Raw genomic sequence first — 18,045 nt, 5'->3', positions numbered from 1 at the left:
GAAATGCAAATGAATGTAAATGATATATAGGAGTTAGGTGGTAAATTCATCTCTAATGTGACTTAATATATTATGTATTTCTATCAATCAGATGATGTGTTCAGTTTGACAAAAAAGATAATTTAAAAAGAGGGCAAAGGTCAAAGGGGCTGTATGTCAGGGTGGCATGAGACCTGTCAGAAGCGCAGATGTTTTTGAGTAAACACATATTTTTTTAATGAAGAATTCAACTATTCATGATGGTCAACAGTATTAAAGAGATGGAAAACAAGCTATTTTTAAAGATAACTATTTATGTAAAATGTGTGTGTGGTGTGGATAAGTGTACATGAATTTATCTGTGGAAATGATTAGTGCAGTGTTATACTGCCCTCTAGTGGACAGAGAAACAGATTGTGTTCGAAGTTTTTTAATAGTTCAGTAGTATACATTTCAAAATCCTTATCCTTTTTTAGTAAATGTACTTTTTATGCAGAAAACTGCCTCTTGAGACTGATCATTTATTATATATTAGTTGGAAAATGATATATTAGAGCTTATACGTTGTAGCTATGTGGAGCTCGTTCCTTCCGAAACATCGCAAAGTAAATCTGAGGGGTTGACAAATGTATAACTTTGTATGGTTTTAGCAGCTATTTAAATAAATCATTCTTAATTATAGAGGGGAAATCTCTCTGCTAACAGCTTAAACACATCTAAACCAAGACGAGGGGCCTCAAGAATATACAGCTTTTTTGTGAGAAGTCTCGGGCCAAAAATGTTTGGAACCATCGATTTAATCTTTAACAATGAACTGTGCTTTGTTTCTTTTTTTATGTAAAAATCTGCCAGATAAATGTAGTGAAGTTAAACAGTTTTATATTTTAGTGGAGTCGAAGTATAAAATAGCAGCAAATAGTAGTACTCAAGTAACTGCACCTAAATCAAGTTAAGTCTCTATTTGACTCGTTCACTGTAAAAGAAACACACTTTAACTAGTGAAATCGGCAACAGTTATACTATTAACCCGCTACTTACTGCGCATGCGCCACCTCATTAACGCCAATTAGTGAACAGGTGTGTTGGCAGGAAGTCTACAAATATACCGCGGTTGTTTCCTCTGTCCCAGTGTTTTGGTGCACAGAGAAACTATTACCTGACATGCATTTGAAACAAACAGGATACTGCTTCGGTGTCCTTCTCGTTTTCACCATAACGACCATAACTGTGCCTTCAGTGGGCCGGTGTGAGGCCGCCGCTTATCCACCTGCCCTGTCTCTGCACCATGACAGGAGCCTCACTCAGACTGAAACCTCCGGACTGAGGCCCAAACCCACAATGGCGTCCACTGCTACTGATAAGAGCTTAAAAACCAGTAACAAACCGAAGAGAAGCCACCCTCCAAATGACTGTGGCAAAGGGGAAATTGAGCGTGTCACTCCCGGCAAGTTTTATATTCCTGGTCACCTGGAGATGAACCCTGGTGTGGGTCACCTGGAGATGAACCCTGGTGTGGACCACCAGGCGGACTCTGCTGCTGCAGGTAAGAGGAGCTGGAATTCTGTTTATTCCCTTTGAAGTACCTTTAGGTTTTCATATAACATGAATTTGCTTTGGTGTATTGGTGCATAAATATAGATGTAAGAAAAAAAAACCAAGAATAAATAATATTGTTTTGTAAATTAAAAAATATGTACAATGTAACTGCTGAAAAAGAGTATTATTTAAGAATATTTTTGTGGCTTTGCAAAGTTCCACATTTTATATGCAATGCATACAGAGATTATTATCTACAGAGATAATGGCTCATGAAGCTGTGCCTTAATGTGTATTTCCTAAACATTATTATTTTTTTCCATGTCAAATACATATGCAAGACCAATTTTTACCCTATTATTTTTTTCCTGGTATAAAAAACAGTTGCAGGCAATGATTCCTCCACTGTGAAGCCTTATGTTCTCCAAAAGTAGGCTGTATTCTCTGATTGTGAGCTCTGAGGGTGGTCGGTTTTTGTTCACCAGTCCGAGCCCAGGGAGGCCTGGAGAAGATCAGAGGTCAGCGGCTCAGCGGCTCGGAGGAGAGCTGGCAGAGGCTGCATCCCCAGGTGCAGTGTGGAGACGACAGCATGACCCTCACTGTCAGGAGGAGACGAGCTGTACAACTACAGCTGGACAGAGGTGAGGCAACAGCCCCCTCCATTTGCAAACATCTCCAGCTTTATGTCTGGGATGGTGACATTGTTATACAAAGTTTGAATTGGGGGATACACCACACAGAGTAGTAGCAGCTGGTGTCGACTGTAGTTTAACCAGATTTTTTATTAATAAAGGTTTTGTTTTGGGGTCTTTTTGTGCCGTAGTCGACGAGTCGCCCGTGCCCCTGTCCCAGCTGCCACCTCAGTGTGGCTACTCTGTTCAGAACACATGGAGGGACCTCAGTCTGATGGCTCGGTACGACGCCTGCCACGTCACACAGGAGGTACGGTATCCATATAATACATTTTTATGTCTGATACCAATGTACGGATTCGTTTTTTTTACAGGACACACCAATTATCTGTTTTTTTCCCTCAGTGTGTCCCTATATTTTGAAGGTCAAAAATGTGGGAAATCTGATCAAATGGAAAAATTTTGTTTGTTATTTAACCTTTTTTGCTTCTGATGTTCCTATGGAGAATTTCTAATCCCACTGAATCCTCTCTGTTGATCATTTGTCACAATGAGTTTTTATTCCCTTGCACTGAACTCAATCTTTTTTTAGTGACAGGGTTTAGATGAATCATACATTTCAACTGGACTGACTCAGACCACTTTTATGTCATCTTAACAAGATAGTTGGGGACTTTCAAGGATTGATGACTCATGTTTTAATGCTTATTTAATGAGAAGATCTTGTCTAATGGATGTGAGATGGTTCAGCCAGCGGCAGTATTGGGGGTAAAAGAATGCTGTTCAAAACATGTGTTCAGGATGACGGCTATGCGTTGCCTCTGCTGTGGAAGGGGACTCCAGTCATGATGTCCTGCCTGGCCCCTCAGATCGAGCCTCAGGCCGCGGGCCCTTCCTCCCTCTGCTGCTCCCGCACGGTATGACCGTCAAAGTGCAGGGACTCCATGCTATAGAGGAGCTTAGGGTAAATGGTAAAATCAAAACTTAATTTCCCTTTTCTTTCTTTTAGCACTCCATCCACTCTGATTTTCTGATTCTCTATGGTTTTCCAAACCTTTAAAATAAATATGACTGTAGTTTTGTTTTCCTTTTCTCTACAGTCCGAGGACAATGGACCCCTCTGGTGGAGTTAGCCGAGCAGTGTGGCTACACATTTGACAGACAAGATGCAGAGATTATAATCGCTGCTGCATTCTTTACGTGTGGCATCAAAGTAAAGGTGAGTTTCAGAAAATACACCATTTTTGAGACCTTTTTGGTAGGTGAAAGAGCACAAAGTGTGTTTTTTGAATGTCTCCATAGCACATTCATTCTTGTATCTTTAGGTAGTTAAAAAGTTTCTTCATTAATACTAATGACTCAGTAATTACTTCTCAGTGAAGGATGATGACTTGTGTCACATGATATCTAAAAGTCTTGTTTGTATTTATGTTAACATTTAGAAACATGTTGATGGAGGAATAAAGATATATATATATATATATATTCTTTTTTTTTTTTTTTTTTTTTTTTTTTTTAAGACTCATTGGATCTTAAATCAAAACTAGCATCTAAAAAAAACAAAAAAAACTATACCTACTTGTTACCATTAAGTGAAGGACAGAGAAAGGATAAAGGGACACTGTCTCAAACCATCCTAAGTGGACAGAGGTTCCCTCGTCAGATGTCTAACCGCCGTACCATTCCTCACCTCAACTGCATATGGCTATTTTTTCCTTTCTTACAAAATATTTGCAACTGAATATAACCTTATGAGTTCAGACATTTACTATCCAGTCCTGAACGTGGTTGTTTTCTGCACAGTCTCACACAGAAAATCTCATCTTTTTCCTCAGGATGGGAAATACACACTTTCTCTTCAGATAGGAGAGAAGACCTTCACACTGGCCTGTCCCGTCTCTCCCCCTGAAGAACTCCCCCATCAGCCTGTGGTCAACGGCCCTCATCCTCTAACCAGAGGGCCAGCAGAGCACACGCCAGAAGCCCTGGAACCATTTCCTTGGGCCCCACCTTTTTACTTGGCCCCGCCTTACTATCCACACCCCACATATCACCACAAGTATCATCGTCCTGATAGACACACCGCAGATATCCCTCCTACTCCCTCATCTTCGACTCCTGACCCTATGTTTGTTCCTCAGCCTCTCCCTGCTGTTGATTCCCTCTCAGACTATCAGAACTATTACTCTCACCTGATTCCTGTCAGTGTCCACAGTTCTCTGTCATCTACAGATGATACGAAGGATTCAGGTCGGGTGTATCCAGATCTGCAAGGACCTCCCGTGTTGGGTGTCTCTGAGAGGCACAGTGCTGCCCATTCCCTCTCCTCAGACACAGGCTTAGCGATTCAAGTTGAATCCCCACCTCCTCTCCAGCCCCCCAGCCATGCCTTCAATCCATACTATCACTACTACCATCACCCTAAAATCCCTCTTCCTGGCCCACCTCAAGACTCTGATCCAGGTCCAGAGGCTCCAGGAGAACTGTCTTTAACTAATCCTAATAACCCTGAATATCCGGTGTTGCCCCCCAACAAGCAGCAGTCTGAGGCTCTCCGCAGGGTCAAAACACACCAGTTCCTTCAGCCTGAGACTGAGGCTGCTCCTCATCCTTCCACCCTTCCAACTAGCCCTCCCAGAGCCTCTGCACCATATCCACCTGATTCTCCACAGCCCTACCAATACCACTACTCCTATTTCTTTCCACATATTGCAAGGGGTGAGGCCGGAAGATTGGCTCCTATAAATCCCGACACGGCAGGAAAAAACTATTTGTCTGATCAGAGCTCAAAGTCTAGTGCCTTTGTTAATCTACTTCCTCGCTCATCACAAGTAAATGACAAATACAACTTAAATACTAACATTGAGTCACAAAATGCAGATAAAATTATTATCTTTCAAAACAATATGCCAGAAGGGATCAAGCATCCACTTTTGTCTGAAGAAGATGATGATATAAAAGTAGATCTGGATGACAAAAAGAGACTCTCTGCCCCAGCGGCCCCAGGAGTCCAACCTCCCCTCCCCCCGACTTACCTTCCTCGACCCAACGCTGTTGTTGCAGCTCCTCCTCCTGAACAACCCTCCTTCCCCACTCCACCACCCAACCATAATCATCCTCCTTACCCATACTACTACCACCCTTATTATCACTACTATCAGATGTATTATGGCCCTGAGAGTTTACTCAACGCTGACAATCACGTGTCTCCAACTTCCTCCAAAGAAGCTTTAGAGCATCTAGCTCGAGCGTCTTCCTCCCTTTCTCAGTTTCCATCCTATCCCAATCATCAAACTACTACTCCACCTACAAAATCAACATATGCTGTTTACAATGGGCCCCTACATCCTTACTACTATCATTATTCCCATCATAATACTAAGCAACAACCATATGATGCTTTTGGACGTCCTGGTGGAGAAGAATCAGGAGAGAGGCTGGATAATGGAATGAAAGGTGACAGAAAATCCAGCATCTTGTAGAAGTTTGTATTTTTGAGATGTAGCTTTCAGTGGCGGTGTCTTGACTTCATATTGCCACAAGGGGGCAGATTATTATTTTTGAGCCCTGCCAGGCTAGAAGTTGAATCTGGCTGTAACTAGACACCTGAATGGAAAACCAATTCTGAATCTCTGAACCATCGCTTGTGCTGCTGAATAGAGCCATTCAAGTCTAACAGGCTCGCCTCTCCTTTGTTTGCACTCTGCACTCAGATCAGCTCAAGGCCGAGCTGTCCACTCCCTCGTCCTGGGACCATGGCGCTGCGTCACATATTGACTGCAGCGTCCCTCCCAAAGCACATCCTATCAATACACGACTGACAAAAATGAATTGACAATGTGCGAATTTGATGATTGATGTGTGGGCTTTAAGGCTAGAAGCCGACGCCCAAACCACCCAATTAAAACATTAAATAGGTTGTGATTTTTGCCAACTCTTAAAAATGTGTAATGGATTTTAATCAGTTATTTTTTTTACTGTGGTTAAGATCAAAACAGCACAGCTCAGGAATTTTGTGTGTGTGTGTGTGTGTGTGCAGACTGTACAGTGGGACAGCATGTAATCTTTGCGGTGCCGGACTCTGTGATGGAGCCCACAGTGGCCCCTCCCTCTGAGCTCAGTAATGTGTCCTGCACACTGCAGAAGCTGACCTCTGACATCTACACTGTACCCCTGGACGGCTGTGGAGTAAGCAAACATGTAAGGAACACTTCTATGCACAACCCCATAAAGGTACGCTTTGTGAAAGTTATTCACCTTTTTAATGTGGCTGAATAGAGTGATGCTTCCATGAAGCTTTGACTGACCACTTTCTGAACACTTGCAATTGTTGTTTTTTGAAATCCTTTTTCCAATGTCCTATCCTTGTCAGGTTTTTGGTCAGACAGTGGTTCATCTGTTGGAAGTCTATGGTATCCACTCTCTTCAACAAGACCACAGCTCTGAGCTAGAGAAATCTCCTGTCAGGTATGGCATCACTGATTAAATAAATGAATAAAATATATAAATTAATAAGTAAGATATTAACTTTAATTTAAAATGGCATCTTTTGCCACCATCTATCGTTTGGGCATGTCTGGTTTGTTTTCTTTCGTTCGGCTATGACGTCAATAATTTGCTTTTCAAACATTGTACAAATGACAGGCCGTTGTTCAGTGCTCAGCTGTATGAGTTTAGGCTGTTTTTCTTCTTTAATCATGGGCTTCTTTACAGGCTGACATTATTTTTGGCTTTGTGTTGTAAATTCCACTGCTTATAGACTAGAATCAATTCCTTGATCGAGGACTTCAACAGAGCATCTACAGACTGTAGTCAGCTGGTGTTTTAAATGCATGTTAATGCAATCAGTCAGCATTTGTTTAATTTTTTTATCCCAGGAATTTTCTAAGCACAGGCTAATTTTACTTTCATTTTTTATGATTATAGGCATAGAAACAAAATAGAGTAAAAATTAAATTACACAAAAAATCAGGCCCTGCATAATATGTTACCTCAATTTTTTTACAGTCCAATGTTACAGGAATTAACAGATGCATGCAATTATCCCAAAATCACAGCTTCACAATCTGAGTGTTAGCTATAATCATTCAAAGCAGCAGCTTGTAGAACTCCACCAGAAACAGACGCATCTCCAACTCCAAAAATTCAACATCAGTGGATAAATGATAAACACTGTCCCAAAATAAACAAGATGTGAAACACATGAGGTGAAATAGCTGCTGTGTGTCAAAGATGCTCCGCTTATTTTGGGATGTTGAGACTCTCTGAATCCACTCTGTTGATCCATAGGTTGATGGTGGAATGTAGTTCCTCCCCGGGTTCTTCTGGTGAAGTGAGGCTCCATGTGATGGATCAACCCACTCCACCTCCCGTTCACTCTACACCAGCCACTCTCATTGTGCTACTGAGAATTGCCACAGGTGATTGCTTTCTCTGTATTCTCTTTTAAATATTGCCTTACAACACAGTAATACCGTTCCAATATTCCCTTCCTCGTAGATGAGTCCTTCACCAGCTTCCACCCCGAGGCTCACCTGCCTCTGAGCCTCATGCGAGGCAGACCAGTTTACGTGGAGGTGAGTCTGCTGGACCCTCCAGTTCCAGGCCTGGTGCTGCTGGTCCACTCCTGCCTGGCTTACACTCAAGCTCCATACGCCAGCTGGATGCTGGTCTATGATAGGTATGTTATACAGGAATGAATTGTTTGTATTGTATTGCATTGCAGGAGTTAATAGGCCATGTCAGTACATTATAATCTATTCTCCTTCAGATACCACTATGGTTTGTAATTTCATTGAATTCTTGGGGAAATCTGAGGAGCCATATGACAATTATTGGAAGCATTGTTACCTCTAATAATAGGCGTAATCCCTGTATTAGAAACCATGATGATTAGTATTCATGAGATGATTCATATAGAATTAGGGAACGCCATTTTTATTCATCACCATCGCCAAGTCGTTGTGTCAAAATATCTCAAAACCTAATCGCTGGGTTTTCATAAAAGTTGACCGGGGACATTGATGATCTGATGTTCTGGAGAAATCTAATCTAAATCAAATTGGCAGATGATCATCAAAGTGACTCTGTACATCTCTGCGTATACTCGTTTGATTTAAATATCTCATGGCCTCTTCTTAAGAGCCACCCTCACGTCAAACTTTGTTTACAAAGTTAACACCTTTTTCTATTTGGTTTTGTCAAGTGCTATTGCATTGTTGGGTTTTAAGTAATCTTGCAGCGGTAAATTCTGCTTTTAGACGTTATTTCTCCAGCAGAGATCTTTCAGTTGTAACTGTGTGTTGTTCAGCTGTGATTCACAGCTGCTTCCTTCCCTGCACTCTGGCCCCCACCACATCCGGAGGTTCGCCATCTCTGGCTTCCTGCCTCTTCACTCAGAAAGTCCCTCATGCACGGCTGAGGGAGGATACTCTCACCTGGAGGACCCAGAGGTACCTCCCACTTAACATGCTCATACAAGTTAACCTCTATTGTTGTCTTTGAGGTGACTGTTAATGTGGCTGTTTCAAGTTCAGGCTACCCTAAAGACCATCCATAATGGCGGCTCCATGTAGACTAGGGTCACGGTAATCAGGCCATAAAAACATTTTTCAATTTTTTTTCTGCCCCCAGATCTACTTCTTTTGCTTGACAGAAGTGTGCTCTGCTGCAGATGGGGACTGCACTGTGGGCTACATCAACAGTAAGTTTAACACAGTGGAAACATAGAGGAACTGAGGAGGGGTCCAGTAGTCTAACAAGGTTCTTGTACATTAATTAGATATATATTTATTATAATTAGAAGACTTGTGGGTTCCAGACTTGAAAGGTGTAACTCAACAAAAACTATTGTCCCTACAACAATAAATCTGTAATCCACTGAGCATTTTCCACACATAGCAGCACAGATGGATTCTTTTTAAATGTGCAAAATGTATTGCGGCTACATCGTTCACAATATATTTCACTTTGCATTGCATAATTCCATAGGTTGAGGTTTACAAGCATGTTGGCCTGCCAGCAACTTGTCAGTCAGTCTTGAGGACTTTCTCATTGACTTCTTTTTTCCTCACAGGTCCAAACAGTGACGCGTGGGCAATGAAATAAACAATTTTACACAGCTGCACTCTTGTTTTGTTTCATGGAAATAACAGATACACAAGTCTTAGTGAAGAGAAGAGCAAAAGCCCTTGATGGAATATTTATTAAAACTTGCGTGAACGTAAAAACAAAATAGTGCAATGCAATAGTAAGGGAAAGAAAACAAGCAATACACAAACAATTCAGCGGTCTTCTTTCTAAACAGGACACTTAATATATTTCTAATTGGTCCGAAAGCTTTTGGCAGGAACATAAAGGAATAAAAAAGTTGAACTAAAATGTCACTTAATGGCAATATGTTTCCCAGCGTTTACAGGAAGGCATAACGTGATGCTTCACAGCTCTAAAGCACTCAACATGTTCATACAGTCAGTTTAGTAGTCTCAAACGGTACCGGATGACTGAGGAAAGCCTGCAGAATATTTCTGTCACACACAAGAATTCCCCTTACTTTATTTTTCTATAAACCCTGACTGGAAGAAATGAATCGGAATGCAGTTTTTGCAAAACTAAAGCAACGTATAAATCACGCGTGTACAAATGGGACATTACACTTCTATAGCATGAAAATGAATTGACCGTAACAAGAAAGTTGCGATAAAGTGAAACTCCCATTCCAACACTGTCATGTGATCTAACCTTATATGAACACTTGAAGAAAATGGTCCCTTTTGCATTTAAACACGCATGATTAATTCTAAAGAAAATGGTCCCTTTTGCATTTAAACACGCATGATTAATTCAAACAGTGATACTTGCCAGTGGCTCAGTGAGTATTTAACTCATTAAGGTATAAAACACTGCTCATTAATAATCGCTTAAATGTGTAACAGACATGGAAGTTTCCTATTCTTGTAATTAAAGGGACGTGTCCGATTACTTATCGTATGCCAACAGTGATGTAGAGGCCTGTCAGGCTAGAACGCACTTGCTGTCTAGCTGTGACAGTTTCTAGCCTGATGAATAATGGCTAATACCAAGCAACATCCATTTCACTGAGAGTTGCTGCATGATTATTTAAAAAAAAAAAAACACTATCAAATATTGATGGTTGGCAACAGCTCTGAACAAAGCAGAGGTTTTTGTTTTTTTTGTTTAAAAGGTGTCAAATTATCAGCACAGTGTGATGTTTTAGGATATAAAATTGAATTCAGTTCTAAAACCAGTGTCATCAGTAGTTCACATACAGAGACAAATCTGTAAACACGTATTTGTTGGTTGAGCCTGAATTTCCAGCGATGGACGTCGTCGATCAGGCAGAGGAGTGGGGGGGAGGTTGAAAACTGAATCCTCTTGCTAGTACACAGTGGAATAGTACGCAGTGACCCCCTGCTGGTCTTTCTTGGTCTGTTTCAGGAGGATAGCGGTGCAGACCAGGGCAGTAATCTGTCATGCAGACACAGAAGGAGGAGGGGAAGTAAAGAGCAGGAATGGGATAAAGAGCTGTGGGGTGGCGGAGCTGCTTCCTGCTCCTTTTCCTACCCAGGATTAAACCAGCCACCGAATGAGTTAGTGAGAGAGCAACACCAGCAAGTGCTTTTCAATTTGCATGCAGCCCCTTGTGTGAGGAAAAAGGCAAAATGATGAATAAGTAGAGACTTAAAGGAAAAATCCAACCCTGATATGTTCTCTAACTGTGTATATATACAGATTAAATACTAAAATAGTAATTAAAAAACCATCACTGGTGGGACAACGAAAAACAAACGTCCAACTAATGGAGAAGTTAGTGGAGGAGGGAGGAACTTCTTTTTTTTATGTAGCTTAGTAGTGCATAATTCAAATGTGTGCAAAGTATCAGCTTAAGGAGCCATTGCTCTTCGATTTAAGAAATGTCTCTGCTGTCATTCCCCACTGTAGCTGAACTTTAAAAGTCTTGTAATATCAGCATTTGGCCAATAACCTGTAGTTGTCATAATTGTACCGTAGGTCCTTTTTAGGGTGGATTTTTCCTTTAAAGCGAGCTGGAGACACCCTGCAGTGACCATGCACAGAGGCGCTGAACATGTTCAGCAGTGAAGACCAGGGATAAAAACATGCGTATTCTCTATGCTAGAGCGTGCTGAAATCTAATCAAGACAACATGACCGTGAGAGAGGAAAACCATACAAGAGCGCACTAGGACTGAGCCAAAGGGAGGTTGGCCACAGGGAGAGGGGTGAAGACGACGGGGTCCTGGTCGGGGTAAGGGTAGGAGGTGGAGACAAATCCGTGCTGAGGTGGTTGAGGGTTAGCCAGGACAGAAGTGGACTGAGTCAGGACGATGTATTGAGGAGATGAGACAGACGCCCGGATCTTTTTACTGAGGGTGGTGCTGCAAATCAGAGCAACGAGCTTTTGGGCACAAAGGATGGGGAGAATGAGAGAGTGAAGGGAGAAAAATATATTTTTTTTAAAGCAAGAAAGGGGGAGGAGTATTAGTTAAGAGAGAGAGAAGGGTTTAGAGTGGTTAGAACACTGAGTATACTTTATGAAACCCAAGAGCAGAATACATAATTAAGCAAGACACCAGTCTCCCGTATCCTCCTTCTCCCCACAGTAGTTACTTTTTTTTTTGCACTTCATAATGAACTGTATTGTATGTAAGTTATACACAAAACATTTGATTCTAAATACAAGGTGGCGATTCAAATGGGCAGAATGTTTTGTTTTTTTAAAGGTAATTAACTTGTTTGGTAAATAATCTTGTAAAAATGTTCCTTCACCTGCCTTTTTAAGCCAAAACATTGACTTGATTTACTGCGTCAAAAATATGCAGCATGCAACTCATTTGCTTACCAAAAGAGCTCCAGTTCCAACGAAGATGCCCATCACCAGTGTTGCTCTACTGTCAAAGACACTTATGATGGTCCCAGGACAACTCTGTAGCAAGAATAAGACAGGAGAAACTGTTGGCACCAAAGAGTCTACGCAATAAAGCAGTTCGGTTTCCAGGGGCGGGTTTATTTATCCTCGGTCACACTACATTGAACTAGTGTGCTATATGAACGCAGATAACGCAAAGGTGAACTCAAAACCAAACAAATCCTAAACACATACACCATGTTCATCAGAACAGCTTTCATTGGCACCAACTTACGTCCATCTTGAATCGCTCCAACAACCCTTTTGCTGCAGGACAGGTGTGTTGGACGACCTCTACCAGCGGGATCCCGGTCACTCCACAGCAGTGAAGCTACAGAGGAGGGAGATGAAGGCAGGTTAAGGGCACGCAAAATGAATAAGCATTTTTTGATATTTCACTTAACGTCATTAATATGGAGTGTCTGAGAAAACATCAATATGAAAAAGAAACTTTCAAAAAAGAGCATTTTGTAATAAAAATGTTTTCAATTAATTCAGTTATTAGGCTTTGTAAATGAACAACGAAGTAGCATGTCATAGTTATAAGCTGAATATGAATAGTTTCATCAAATGTTTGAGAAATTGTTGGTTCATTTATATATTTTACACAATTTAAATCATAGAATTATCAATTCCCTTATGTCGCTTTTAGTTATTTGATAACTAGACACATTATGTTGCCATGTCAATAAAAAATTGAAATGAAGAGTTCAGTCCACAAGTTTCAAAAGCATCAAGTTCAAAACACATTAAAGCAAAACGGTTTTGAGTTAAAATGTGTTTTGTTTTTTTAACAAAAAGGAAGGAAGGAAGGAAATAAGAGTTTGTGCTCACAATCTTGTGGATGAATGTGAGTGTGGCACCAATGACCGGGTCTCCACTGGTCACATAAAGAGTATACATGCTAGTGTAGAACTCCGCAATCTTCAGTCCAACCTAATCATACAAATTAAAACACATTATCATGAAAGTAAATCTAGAGTATTTGTGGTTACAATCTTTTTACTATTTTTCCTTCTTTTCCATTTCCCTCTTACCTCAGTCTTATTGGAATAACCAACCACTCCCACAGCAACCACAGCAACCGCCAGAATGGTCAGAAGGACGGAGAACTGAAAGGAGAAGGAGAGGTAAAATGAACCTGATTAGAAAATCTCATGTTAATAAACTGATGAGGAACAAAACTAACTTACACACCATTTTATCTCACTACTATGCAAAACAAGGATAAGAAAATGTATGTATGTATGTTTTTGTTTAAACCAGTAAGAAGAACTCTTAACATTACACTTCATGAAAACATAAACTTTCCCGTAAAGCATCTATAAAGTTTGGTGGCGCTCTTAAAAAATGTTGAAGCAATCTCTTCATAACTAAGCCATTTAACTCATAAACTCTTTAATTGCAGTAAGTAATGATTTAGAGCTTTTCTGAGAGGAAAATATGCTTCAAAAAACCTGTGCGGAGAAGCAGGCGGTTTCATAAATATGAGACATATAAAAGTGAATTTCCTGTTTATTAGTTGCCTAAAGCCTGAAATCTGCATATCATTCACATATCATTAAACTGGAATCCAGAGGGAAAAAACCAAGGCAGTAATCAATATATTTTAACATATTTATGTCTATTGCAACATATTTTAACCCCACTGTTTACAGTTAAATGAATAGTTTATTTTACTTGCATATAATGTTGCAAACCAAGATCGATCTTTGCGCATAGATGAGCATAAAGTTGTGTCACTTCCAGAAAGGAGGATGAATGAAACTAATAGTGCCAAATCAAGACAAAGGTCAAAAGTGCAGAAACCCACAGATTCTGAGAGCTCACCAGAGGTAGATATATGAGGAACTAAAGGATCTTTTTGAACATTCCTCGTTTCTCCCACGCATCAATTTAGTTTCCTGCCGGGGGCTAAAATATGAGTAACCAGGTTTCAGTCATTGAAGTTTAACCGGTGATATAGAAGCAAAATAGTTAGATTGTTTTAAGCAGGAATTGGTACCAAGAGACATCAGGCACTAAGAATAAAAACTCCTCCATATTACTTTAACCCTTTGCCATTTCAAAAAGCATAGACACTGAACCTTGTGGAGTGACTCCATTGGGCAACACATACACTGTTCACACAGAAATGTGTGAACAGATGTGCAGCTGGTCTTATGTACTAGCTAACTCTTTAACATTTTTCCCTGAATGAAAAATAGGTCCCTGTTTCTGAAATAAAGCAGTTTTCCAGTTTTTTTTAAAGAGCCCCACCTCAGTTAGTGGCCCATCACTAACCAAGCTTTTTTTCCTCTTGTTTACTTAAAAGACAAGCCTTGACATCTTTTTCACATTGCTCTGTCTGCTTTCATGTTTATTAATCACTGCTATATATATATATATATATAATTAAGTCTTTATTAGTCCCACAATGGGGAAATTATTTCTCTTTGTCTTCATTTGGCCCATCCCGGAGGAGCAGTGGGCTGCAATGAAGCGCCTGGGGAGCAACTTGGGATTGGGTGTCTTGCTCAAGGACACCTCGGCATGTTGCCGGTAGAGGGGTTTGAACCACCAACCTTGTGGTTACGGGACAAGCGCTCTACCTCATGTGCCACAGCCGCCCATATATATTAGCCTTACAGGTGTAGGGGAGACCTGGGGCAATTGTAACACACTCAATACCTCCAATCAGAAACAAGCTAGAGGGAGACCCCTTACTTTGCACATACTCAGTAGGATTCTCTCTCTGCCTGTGGAAAAGCAGCAAGATAGTTTCACCTCTGCAAAAAATTTCAGCCAAAAAAATGTTTTGAGGTATGAAAGATATTTTTCTGATATACAGTATTTTTCTTCTGCTGTCTTAAATCTAGATAAGTGCACCCATACATTTACATAATCATAATCTCTATGTTTAATGGTTAAAAATATGAACATGAACAACCACTGGTAATATAGTTTTTGACATGGCTTCTACATCCATGTTACAATTGCCCCTAACCACTGTTACCACAACTAAATTAATTGCAATTAGATTCATCAATATAATATTATATTGTTGTCTTAATTCGTTAAAATATATCAATTTTATTTTTAATTAGTGGACATATATATCTTTCTTATATGTAGAGATGACAAGTGTGTTTCAAGTAGTCTGTAAGTTATAAAGGAAAGTGTCAAAAATGTTACAATTTCTCCCAGTCTCCCCTACTAATAAATCTTTAGCTGTCTGACATTTAACCACTCTGTTGATGAGGCGGCAGAAGGAGCATAGCAGCAACTATTAAGTGGGAGGAATTTCAATTATTTCCCTCTTGTGCAGAGAAACCTTTGAATAGCTCTTTCAACATTGCACTTATGACAAATATAAAATGTGTGAAATTTAAATGAAAGCCTGAGCCTTGTTGCCTTTACAGTAATTAAGTGACCATAGAACTGAGAGAGAGCACTAGTCCTCTTTTTCTGATTCTGTAAAACTTTACCTGAGGTAATTTGTAACATTTGGAGTTTCTTTCATTTTTGAAGGTGAAATGGACCAAAATGAACATCTGCAGTTTCTTAAAAATCATAGGTTTTATCTTCAAGATTTATCAGATAGACGCAACAATAGTTCCGCACTAGTTACAGCATGTCCATTGCATAAGGCAGGCAATTGCGGTCACACAACGGGGGGAAAAAAACGGCAGTTGCCCCACCTTACAAGGAAGTGGTTATGTCTTACCACTTGCAGAGCGCATCTTTTCTCATTGCAGGCACCGTAGTCTCCGAACGCCACCACGATCAGCATCACTGAGCCCAGAGCGATCAGTACAGTCACAGCTGATAACAATACAAAGAGAGAAACACAGATATGTGATTGAATATGTAACAGAGGGAAAATATCCTCATGCAGTTATCTTGGAGAAACTACACAAATGTGGGTAACAAAAGGCACTGACCTATCACAAATACACTTGAGTTGAGGGCCTCTATTTGGAAGATGCCTCTGGTGCTTTCGCTGAACCTCAGCCACAGGCCGATACCCAAAAAGGCAAACCCCACCAACTGCCAAAACACAGAAATAAAAACAATCAAATAAAACCACAGCCCCAATATACAGTGAAATGACTGGTTACGTAGTTTCACATCTTCAAATCTGTAATGTTCTGCACACGGTTGAGTCAGATGTGGTATTGACGGGGACAGCTGAGGAAGATGAGTGTTTATTCACGTTGTGTAGAATAACAGGTGGCGTGAAGGTGAATAGACAAACAATACTCTTTGGGTGCAGAATGAGAGCAACTGTGGGACAGCTAGGTAAACACATTACATTACATTACATTAAACACCCGTCAAACAACAGACATACACTGGAACCGATGCTGACAAGACAGCATGTGAAAAGCAGAACAAGTGTGTTAAAATAGGGAACTAACCCTAAAACAAATTATCATAATCATAATATCTTGATTTTGACCAATATAGTTTTCTTTTTAGTTTAATAAGCCCTCTTTCAGATGGAATAATAAACCTCGATGAATAGCAGGATTGATCCGGTTATGTGTGGAAAAGTTTCATCTCTGTGGTTTTGTTTCATCAGGTGGGTGTGACGCAGTCTACCACGAACATCAGAAAACGAAAGTAACTGGTAACCCGAGCTGGTGTTCCACAGAAACGAAAACACAAACCGATTCGGCCTTTTCCTACAAAAAACTAAACACACAGCCCAAGTCATATGACATATTTGATTTTTTTAAACACAATGTTATGATTTAACAAACTTACCGCAAAGATGAGGTTGAAGATGAAGAGAGTATACTTGCACACCAGGCCACATGCATCCAGTGCCATGATGAGCAGCTTGTTCTGCTTACCTGTTAAGTCTGTAAAGGTGTAGTACACAGAGTTACATACTACAACCACTTCAGGTAACATTCCACATGCAGACGTCGTGTTAAGCAATAGTTAACACGTTTAAACTTTTAAATAAGTGGTTAAGTTTTGCACACGACGTTAGCAGCTCAGTGTAATACTCACCTTGGTCGGTTGGATGCGTTCCTGTCCTCCAGCAGTCTGAAGAACACACCTGCAGGTCCTCTCTGCTGCCTGCTGCTGTTACAGTTAGGCCCCGCCCCTCTGACCTCGCTCGGGCGTTTCATTGGCTGCGGCGGAAGAAGGAAACGAGCCAGCACCAATCAGCAGGCGGTGACGTCCAAAGGGGGAGGGGCCGGATGACCGCTGAAGGTAGAATGAAACTTAAGGAAACGAGAGCTACAGATTGTTAAAGTTCTTCTGTTGTTGTTGTTGTTGAAGAATCGGTGTGTTGGACGACCTCTACCGGCGAGGTCACCCAGAGGAGGGGGTGAAGGCAGGTTAAGGGCAAAATGACTTAACGTCATTAATATGGAGACTTAAATTCAATTCAATTCAGTTTATTTTGTATAGCCCAGAATCACAAATTACAAATTTGCCTCAGAGGGCTTTACAATCTGTGCACATGCACACTTAAAGGGTTGAACATTAAATAAAAGGAGTAGTTATGAAATAAAGGTGAAAAATAGTGTAGTATATAATTTGATATGAAAGGATGAAGGAAGATGTCCAGGTCCGTTGATGCAGTTTCAACAATGTCTTTATTGAATCAATGCATCAGAAGTCATCCTGCAGAATGGAGCCCACACAGAGAACCTTCAGGCTGGACTTATATCCGGGTTGTGCACCCCTTCAATGTGCACAAAGGCAAAACACAGGTTGAGCAGTACAAACATCATGCAGACACCTTGAAACATACACTTTTTAAAACCTAGAACCTTCCGTCTGTGTAAACATCACTATAAACAAGGTTGTCATGTCGTATGTTGTTCATGAGTTCATTGTTCATTGTACATCATACAGTATGTAATAACTTCATGGGCTCGTTATAGTAAGGTATAGCAGAATATGATAAAATACACTACAGTGCAAATAGTGCAATCATTAAAGAAAATAT

At 40.5% G+C, this 18,045-nt stretch overlaps 2 protein-coding genes across 4 annotated transcripts; one reads left to right on the top strand and one right to left on the bottom strand.

Annotated features, from left to right (window-relative positions):
- The first annotated feature begins 2,974 nt into the window (after nucleotides 1-2,974).
- LOC129098077 (uncharacterized) lies at nucleotides 2,975-10,635 on the top strand. The gene is made up of 10 exons (XM_054607032.1): nucleotides 2,975-3,118; nucleotides 3,248-3,366; nucleotides 3,983-5,603; nucleotides 6,187-6,380; nucleotides 6,520-6,614; nucleotides 7,437-7,567; nucleotides 7,647-7,827; nucleotides 8,458-8,599; nucleotides 8,781-8,850; nucleotides 9,223-10,635. The coding sequence occupies exons 1-10, from the start codon at nucleotides 3,067-3,069 to the stop codon at nucleotides 9,252-9,254; spliced, it is 2,637 nt and encodes an 878-aa protein (XP_054463007.1). The 5' UTR covers nucleotides 2,975-3,066; the 3' UTR covers nucleotides 9,255-10,635.
- Nucleotides 9,317-17,176, bottom strand: zgc:65811 (uncharacterized protein LOC393524 homolog). Of its 3 annotated transcripts, XM_054607034.1 has the most exons (10): nucleotides 17,094-17,176; nucleotides 16,842-16,939; nucleotides 16,016-16,121; nucleotides 15,799-15,896; nucleotides 13,130-13,204; nucleotides 12,927-13,028; nucleotides 12,328-12,423; nucleotides 12,027-12,110; nucleotides 11,358-11,582; nucleotides 10,542-10,634 (listed from the first exon to the last, which is right to left on the bottom strand). In XM_054607034.1, exons 2-9 carry the CDS (start codon nucleotides 16,905-16,907, stop codon nucleotides 11,367-11,369), a joined length of 843 nt encoding a protein of 280 aa, XP_054463009.1. In that variant the 5' UTR covers nucleotides 16,908-16,939; nucleotides 17,094-17,176; the 3' UTR covers nucleotides 10,542-10,634; nucleotides 11,358-11,366. The 3 variants fall into 3 exon arrangements, with proteins under 3 accessions (XP_054463008.1, XP_054463010.1, XP_054463009.1); XM_054607033.1 differs by having other exon boundaries at nucleotides 9,317-11,582; XM_054607035.1 differs by lacking the exon at nucleotides 11,358-11,582 and having other exon boundaries at nucleotides 9,317-10,634.
- Between the last annotated feature and the right edge of the window lie 869 nt (nucleotides 17,177-18,045).

Source organism: Anoplopoma fimbria, chromosome 11, assembly GCF_027596085.1.
Source record: "Anoplopoma fimbria isolate UVic2021 breed Golden Eagle Sablefish chromosome 11, Afim_UVic_2022, whole genome shotgun sequence".
Classification (NCBI taxonomy): domain Eukaryota; kingdom Metazoa; phylum Chordata; class Actinopteri; order Perciformes; family Anoplopomatidae; genus Anoplopoma; species Anoplopoma fimbria.
This window is presented reverse-complemented; position numbering and strand designations above follow the sequence as displayed.